This window comes from Eptesicus fuscus, chromosome 15 (assembly GCF_027574615.1).
Source record: "Eptesicus fuscus isolate TK198812 chromosome 15, DD_ASM_mEF_20220401, whole genome shotgun sequence".
NCBI lineage: Eukaryota > Metazoa > Chordata > Mammalia > Chiroptera > Vespertilionidae > Eptesicus > Eptesicus fuscus.
In genome coordinates, this window is record NC_072487.1 from 50,676,452 (window position 1) to 50,685,178 (window position 8,727).

The 8,727-nt window shown below is 56.0% G+C and overlaps 1 protein-coding gene across 1 annotated transcript; it reads left to right on the plus strand.

Annotated features, from left to right (window-relative positions):
- The first annotated feature begins 6,774 nt into the window (after positions 1 to 6,774).
- On the plus strand, positions 6,775 to 8,727 carry CCIN (calicin). The gene has a single exon (XM_008141913.3). It carries the CDS (start codon positions 6,889 to 6,891, stop codon positions 8,653 to 8,655), a length of 1,767 nt encoding a protein of 588 aa, XP_008140135.1. The 5' UTR covers positions 6,775 to 6,888; the 3' UTR covers positions 8,656 to 8,727.

The window sequence follows — 8,727 nt, forward strand, 5'->3', positions numbered from 1 at the left end:
AAGAAACACCTCTCCTAGGATTGGAGACGATCTGGACCGTGAGCACCTGGCACAGGCCTGGGCACGGAGCAAAGCCCACTCCCTTCCTGCCGCCTCCACCTGAGCCTGGGCTCCAGCACCTGCTGCCTCATCCCACCTGCAGCCGGCTCAGGGGTCCTCTCTGTACCCGCAGGCCTGTGTCTGTTGTCCCTTTGGAGGCAAGGTAATCACCCCGGGATGCAGGCAGGGCCCTTGACTTCATAAGGAGCTTTGTGTGTTTGGGAGAAAGGCCTCCATTCTCCGAAATCCAGGACCATGACCGTGCATGTGTGCGAGGGCCTGAGGGCTGACCTTGAGCAGGGGACTTGTTCAAAGGTTTTCCACAGTGAGTACTTTCTGCAAACAATGCCTTACCTGATGGCCATGACATAAAACAGGTGGAAACTAAGCTGCGTGGGGCAAAGTGGTGTTTGTGGAGGGCGCCTGGGAGAGGGCACCAGAGTCCCCTTTCCCCTGTAGCTCCGGGTCCCGGGGAGATGGCACAGCCAAGCCCACTCCCTTCCTGCCGCCTCCTCTTGAGCCTGGGCTCCAGCACCCGCTGCCTCATCCCATCCCATTGGAGCCGGCTCAGAGTCCGTCTCCATACCCGCAGGCCTGAGTCGGCTGCCCCTTTGGAGGCAAGGCACCCTCTTCTGAGTGGAGTGCCTGGCAGGGTGTCCCCACAGCACGTGGAGGAAAGAGCAGAGGACTCCGATCCTAGAGGCTGCGCACAGGTCCTGGCCACCAGGTCCCGGCTTGTGCCCCGAAGGGATCTCTGGTAATACAATGACAGTTACAGATGCACAGAGGGCCCTGGAGCCTCCTGGGTTCCTGAAAATGGGGACACACACATCCGCTGCAGAGACCGTCCTGACTGCCCATCCAGCTCTGCTCCATCCCGGCTGAGGGAAGCGCCGAGGCCTGGTTCTGACCTGTGACATGGGAACGATGTGCTGGGCTGGCTCCCGGTGGGCAGGGGCTGGGTCAGGCAGGGTGCCTCTTACTTTCTGCAGTAACATGAACTGGCCAGCAGAGGGCGACAGCCCCTGCCGCCTCCCAAGGCAGGCAGCTAGGCTGGGCGGAAACCACACCTGGTGCCCCTTCAGGAGGGGTCAGGGGGAGGCTGAAGGATGGCTTTGGAGCCAGCTGGGCATCCAGCTGCCCTGGGAGGCCTGTTCTTGCCTAACCACCCCGCAGACGGGTCTCCTCTGGTGGCCCCAGTGCTCAGGCTGAGCCCTCCAGGAGCTGGGTCACCCTCCCCGCTCCGCCCCTCCCAGACTGGTTTGAGGACCTGGGGCTGCAGGCAGGACCTGGGGAACTGGTGACCCGCTGGGGCCCGGGCTCAGCAGGTCCCTGGAGCTGCAGGGGAGCGCTGAGGGTGCCGTGTGCTGACTGGGGCCCAGGGGATGCGAGATGCTGCCACGGAGGTGGGGTGGCATCGGGGACTTGGACCAGGAGGCGCCGGGGCAGAGCCACGTCTCACAGAGCGAATGCAGGAAGTCTGCTGGTTTTCGGACCCGAATCAATTTCATTTCGAGGTAAAACAAAATCTGGCGGCGTAAGCCAGACTGGGGGGAGAGGGGGGAAGAATGGCACTCTGTAATCGAAGCCACAGGTGGCGAGGGGAGGCGGGATGCTCTCCACGCAAGGCCCTCGCCCCAATGCAGCGGGACTCCGCCAAGGTTCCCAGCTGGGAGGGACCGTGGGGCAAGAGAGAGCAGCCGCCGCCCGGAGGCACTGGTGCCATGACAGGACCCGTCTGCTGCGGTGGAGGAGGGGGGTGAGGGGAAGGGTGAAGCCCATCAGAGCAAATGGCCACAGGGTGAAGGGACGCTTCCCCAGAGGTCACAGGTCAAGGGGACAGAGGCTCTGGGCAGCCGAGGCTTCCATTTCCATCTCTGTCCTTTTACTGCTGTGTACCCTCGGGGCAAGAAGCCCCTCGCCCTCTCTGTGCTGCCGTAGCTTACCCTGTGGGCAGGTGCACAGGGGGGGCGGGGCCACGTGGACAGCGGCTGTGTGCACGTGATCAGGCGGCGGGGCCACGTGGTCAGTGGATGTGCTAGATAACAACTTCACGGCCCGTGTGGGAGGGATCAACCCAGATGCCAAGCTGAGTGTCCCTGAAATCATGGCATCGCTAGGTGGTAAGACCGCAGGGGCAGGAGTTAGGGGTTGCCTGCGTAGAGACTGGAGTCTGAGCAGGCCAGTCTTTGAAACACGTTTCCTGAAGGCCTATGTTGCACTGTGAACACAGTTTCATGCTGTGCCCTGCATTTCAGTCAGGGGTATTGATGAAGACAAATATAAAATCTTTTTCTTTTGTGGTAAATTTTTCTCTCTGTGAATCACGCCCTATTCTGAATCGATGGCTAAGGAGTTCCTGTAATTCAAGCTTCTGAATATTTCCAACCTCTCCCCTGTAGATTGTCTCCTTAGGCTGCCATGGTGTGAACCATGTGACCGACCATCACACAGCTGATTGGACTAGAGTGGATATGTGATCCCAAAGCAGCCAATCCCTGGACTGGTCATGGACCAGGAATTTGGAAAGAAATATGACAGAATTTACCAGTGGAACTGAAAAAATAAGGATGCCATGAGTTTGAATTAGGGCCATGGCAAGCCAAAGTTCGTTATATATGCAAGCCAAATTATGAGTTGGAAACACGGAATAAAGGAGTGAAAAGGCCAGTTGTTAAAAGTACGAAAGAGGTAGAGATACTGAAGCCTGTTCCTGAGCTTTCTATTCCCAGGTCAGGTCTGTGTATCTTTAAAACATGGACCTCATTTTCTTCAGGGCTTCCCAACAAATGGATATATCAACTGATGGTCCCAGAAAGTTAAAATATTAGGGTCCCCTCCTCTAGGGAGCCTTCATGAACAGAAAATGCTGAGCTGGGCAGGAAGCTAAAGATGGAGGGAAGGCCTTGGGCTGAGGTCCTTTTCAGGCCACCTGTAGGCAGCCACCACGAGCAACAGGGACTCCCTGAGAAGTTACTGAACTTCCTAGGAAGTTATTTCTTAGGAAGTTATTGAACTTCCTAAGAAACACCCTCCGCCCAGCGCATACACATCTATAACCAGGCGTGGACGCTGGCACGCGGCCAGCCCCGGCGGGCCCCAGTCCTCAGATGGCTGGAGTCAGGAAACAGCTGACCAGAGGAGCTCTCCAGAGTGAAGAAAAGCCGGACAAAAAAAGCTGACTGAGCAGATGGGCACTAACCTCACGCCTTTTATTGGATTTCTTAAAGATGACAACTCCCACAAGGTCAATAAAAGTGGAAGAGAAGCCAGATTCCGGTTCTCCTTTGTAGCCAGAGGGCAGCCGAAGGAGTGGGGAACCCTGGCTCCAAGCCGAGCGCTGTGCAGCCTGAGGTGATCAGGGTCCTTGTCCTCTCTGGGCCGCAGGTTGTCCAGCTGTACGACATCTGGAACATGGACTGAGGTCTCCACGGCACGTTCCGAGGCCCAGCTTTCTTTAGTGGATGGAAGCATTTGATGAGAGACCTACCTGTCCTGGTGTTCAGGGGGCCTGAAACAAAAGCAAAGGCGAACCACCACCTCCACCCAAATGCCCCCAAGGCTGCAGGGTAGGGGGGGGGGCAAAGCAGCAGGTGAGGCAGTAGGACCTGACCCTCCCAACCCCTACTCTTGGGTACAAATGCCCCAGGAGGTCAGGGCAGGCCTGCGGGCCCATGGGCATGAGAAGGTGTTTGTCATTAATGAAAGATGAAACAGAGGGCCGGAGACCATGAGATACCAGGACACAGGCTTTATTGGAGATCACCCTGCCGAGAGAGCTTGCCAGGGTGAGAGTGCCTTTTTAGGGGAGGAAAAGAGGGGACGGGGCTTAGGGCACTCAGCACATGCTGATTGGTGGTTTCATGTAAGGTACATGGTTAGGGGCCTAGGGAATTAGGAATCGGGGGCTTAGGGTATATGGCAGGTGCTGATTGGTGGTTCAATGTACAGTCCATATAAGGTGTTCAGGAATGTCAGGCTGCAGGTAGAGTTTACGTCATGCTCCGTCCATCAGTTGGGGGAAGGGAGGATCTATCAATTAACACCAAGAGGCCTCATCCTCCGCCCAAGTCTTGCGAGATCCGGGCTGGAGAAACAATTAGAGCTCCATTCGTCTCACAGGGAGAGAACGGAGCCAGGAGGAGCTCCCTACGGGGCTGAGGTCTCAGCCGCCTTCCCCTCGGAAACCAGAGGTGCCCAGCCTTGTGCAGACGGGTGTCTCAGGAGACGGCGTGCCTGTGTCCCCGCCAGGGGTCGAGGCGAACGAATTCGGCGTGAAAAGGCAGGTACTTTTAAGTCATTTTCAAATGACCAAGTGCCAAAACGAAGAAAAGGCCAGGTCTGGAATGAGGGGATGAGGGAGAGGCCGTGAATGCTGAGACCTGGACTGCGCCCGGCAGAGGGAGGGCTGGCCTGCCCACACCCCCAGGCTCCCGGCCACACCGTTTTCCCGGCGGCGGGGGCGCTGAGGACGCGCCGAGGGTCAGGAGTGGGGCTCGGGCCCGGGTGGGAGGAGGTCCGAGGCGGGGCGCGAGCCCAGGTCCTCTCTGCGCCATCTCGCAGCCTCGGCCAGCTCGGCGCCCCGCCCCCGGGCTGGAGTGGGGCTCCCCGAGTTCCCGCAGCATCTGTACCGAGGAGGAGTCCGTGTCAGCAGAGCCTTCTGCGGGCCGCACCCGGACCAGCCCTGGGGGGTTCCCCGCTCAACACGCGCGCCGGGCGGCGGGGTATGGAGGGTGGACGCCCGACCCGAGACGGCCCCTCTCTGGCCTCGCGGTCCGGCACGCGGTCCGCGGCTGGGGGCCCGTCTGTAACGGGGGCGCAGGTCTGTGTGCGGTGAGCGGAGGAGGCGCAGGCATTTCCATTCCAGGGTCGGAGCAGACGGACCTGCCCTGCGCCTCTGTCCTGGGGGATGCGGGCGCCTGGCAGCCCAGCGGAAGAGGGGACCCCCACGCCTCTTCGCACCGCGGAGAGGGGTGCAGCGGAGCCCACACAGGCGGGAGATGACCCTCCAGCCCCACCGTGTGGCCACAGGCGGCTCAGGGCGCCTGCCCCAAAGGATGGGCACTTTCCAGACTTCCTGACGGCCTTCATGCAGGAAGGAGCCAGGAGTGCCGTGCTTGGCTGGACTAACGTAACAGGAATAAAATAACGACGGCTAGCGTTTATTGAACGTTTGCTGCCAGCCAAACCCCGTGCTTAGTATTCTCATTTAAATGAGTTTCTCGTTTTAACTCGGTACTCTTATTCCCATCTCACATGAATGGGCAACTTGGGAAGAGCTGACCCATTACAGACCCCAACATCTTACAACTGGAGGCTTGGAAATGTGGGGTGAATGTCCCAGTTTGCTGTGGAGCTGAGATAATCAGGGCTTCAGAGGCCCTCCCATCCCCCAGTACCTGGCCAACTCCTGCACCCAGTGAGCGGCCTCCATCTCTTCCTCTATTTTATTTTATTTTTAAAATATATTTTATTGATTTTTTACAGAGAGGAAGGGAGAGGGATAGAGAGTTAGAAACATCGATGAGAGAGAAACATCGATCAGCTGCCTCCTGCACACCCCCTACTGGGGATGTGCCCACAACCAAGGTACATGCCCCTGACCGGAATCGAACCTGGGACCCTTCAGTCCTCAGGCCGAAGCTCTATCCACTGAGCCAAACCGGTTTGGGCTCTTCCTCTATTTTAAGGAATGGCATCCCAGGCCACAGACGTCAGAGCTTTTCCTCTCTGATGCCCAGGAGCCTTGCCCACGAAAGACACTTCGAGGCCTAAGACCCAGAGACGGGGACAGCTGAGTAGTCAGGAGCTGCCTGGAAGAGTGGAAAGAGTCCTAAGTACAGAGGATGCGGTCTGGGTCCTGCTCTGCTTCCAACTCGCTCTTAATCTTGGGCAAGTCCCCTCTCTCCTCTGGGCCTTTTCCCTCGGTACAATGGGAGGATGCTTCTAGGCCAGGGGTCCTCAAACTTTTTAAACAGGGGGCCAGTTCACTGTCCCTCAGACCGTTGGAGGGCCGGACTATAGTTTAAAAAACAAACAAACTATGAACAAATTCCTATGCACACTGCACATACCTTATTTTGAAGTAAAAAAACAAAACGGCTATAACACCCGGCGGGCTGGATAAATGTCCTCGGAGGGCCGCATGTGGCCCACGGGCCGTAGTTTGAGGACGCCTGGTCTAGACCAGTGGTTCTCAACCTTTCTAATGAGACCCTGCTAGCAGTTCTCAACCTGTGGGTCGCTAGCAGGGTCGCCTAAGACCATCAGAAAACACAGATATTTATATTACGATTCATTAACAGTAGCAAAATTACAGTTATGAAGTAGCAACGAAAATAATTTCATGGTTGGGGGTCACCACAACATGAGGAACTGTATTAAAGGGTCTTGGCATTAGAAAGGTTGAGAACCACTGTTCTAGACGATCTAATAATCCTTTTCCTTCCCCCAACTTCCCTTATCCCTCCCTACACCACCCCCATCCAAAGTGGCTCTGACATTCCAGAAGCAGCCTTAAATTGAGGTTTAAAGGTCCCAGGTAGGAGTTGCAACCCTGGTTTCCTTCTGAGCACTGGGCCCTCGGCACCAGGTCCTAGAAGGGTATTTACTCGTGGCAGGTTGGAGCCTTAAGAGGGAAGAAAGGCGGTGTGCCTCTGAGAAAGGCCTCAGGGGGGACCTGCATTGTGATGACCTCATGCACTCTATGACATCATCCTCTCTCCCACACCCACTCCTCCCTGACCAGCTGCTCTACAAACAACCATCAATTTGAATCCCAAAGGCCTGAGAAAGTCTGTTCTCCAGTACCTGCTGCTGCTCTTCTGCCTCAGACAGCAAGAAAGCACCATGAAATTGGAATTCACTGAGAAAAACTACAACAGCTTTGTGCTGCAGAACCTGAACAAACAGAGGAAACGCAAAGAGTACTGGGACATGGCCCTGACTGTGGATCACCACGTCTTCTTTGCACATCAAAACGTGCTGGCTGCTGTGTCTCCACTGGTGAAGAGCCTCATCTCCAGCAACGACATGAAGACCACCAATGAGCTCTTTATCACCATTGACCCCAACTACCTGAGTCCAACCACCGTGGAGCAGCTCCTGGACTACTTCTACAGTGGCAAGGTGGTGATCTCAGAGCAGAATGTGGAGGAACTCCTTCGAGGGGCCCAGTATTTCAACACTCCACGCCTCCGAATCCACTGCAGTGACTTTCTGATTAAGTCCATCCGTCGAGCCAACTGCTTGCACTACCTCTTCTTGGCCGAGTTGTTTGAGCTCAAAGAGGTATCAGACTTGGCCTACTCTGGCATTCGTGACAACTTCCACTACTGGGTTAGTCCTGAGGGCTCCATGCACTTCATGCGCTGTCCGCCTATCATCTTTGGCCGCCTACTTCGAGATGAAAACTTGCACGTGCTCAATGAGGACCAGGCTCTCAGCGCACTCATCAATTGGGTGTACTTTCGAAAGGACGAGCGGGAGAAGTATTTCAAGAAGTTCTTCATGTACATCAACCTTAACGCCGTCTCCAACAAGACACTGACATTTGCCTGCAACAAATTGATGGGAATGGAGAACAGCTCAGCTCACGCCACCATGATTGAGAGTGTCCTTGTGGACCGCAAGCAGGAGAAACCATGCAGCCTGCTGAGCTACCAGCGGAAAGGGGCCCTGCTTGACTCAGTGGTCATCCTAGGTGGCCAAAAGGCCCAGGGCAAGTTCAATGATGGGGTATTTGCCTATATCATACAGGAGAACCTGTGGTTGAAGCTCTCAGAGATGCCCTACCGGGCAGCAGCACTTAGCGCCACCTCTGCTGGTCGCTACATCTACATCTCTGGTGGCACCACTGAGCAGATTTCAGGGCTGAAGACAGCCTGGAGGTATGACATGGATGACAACTCCTGGACCAAGTTGCCTGACCTCCCAATCGGGCTTGTTTTCCACACCATGGTGACTTGCGGGGGGACAGTGTACTCAGTGGGTGGAAGCATCGCCCCAAGGCGGTATGTCTCGAACATCTATCGCTATGATGAGCGCAAGGAGGCCTGGTACCTGGCAGGAAAGATGAGCATTCCGATGGACGGTACAGCCGTGATCACCAAGGGCGACCGGAACCTGTACATCGTCACTGGGCGGTGCTTGGTGAAGGGCTACATTTCTCGGGTCGGGGTGGTGGACTGCTTTGACACCAACACTGGGGACGTCGTCCAGTGCATCACCTTCCCCATCGAGTTCAACCACCGGCCCCTGCTCTCCTTTGATCAAGACAACAACCTCTGTGTGCACAGCCACCGGCAGAGTGTGGAAATCAACCTGCAGAAGATAAAGGCCAACAAGACGACCACCACAGTGCCTCTCTTGCCGAACTGCTGTCCCTTGGATGTGTCCCATGCTATATGCTCCATTGGAGACAGCAAAGTCTTTGTATGTGGGGGCATCACCACAGCCAGCGACGTCCAGACGAAGGACTACACCATCAATCCAAATGCCTACTTGCTGGACCAAAAGACGGGCGAGTGGAAGATCGTGGCCCCCCCACCGGAGGCCCTGGACTGTCCTGCCTGCTGTCTAGCCAAGCTACCTTGCAAGATTCTTCAAAGGATTTAAACCACTTTCTAAGTGGGAGAATACGTAAATGCATTATTATTCGCAATTTAATGAGAGAGGGAAAGAAAGGAA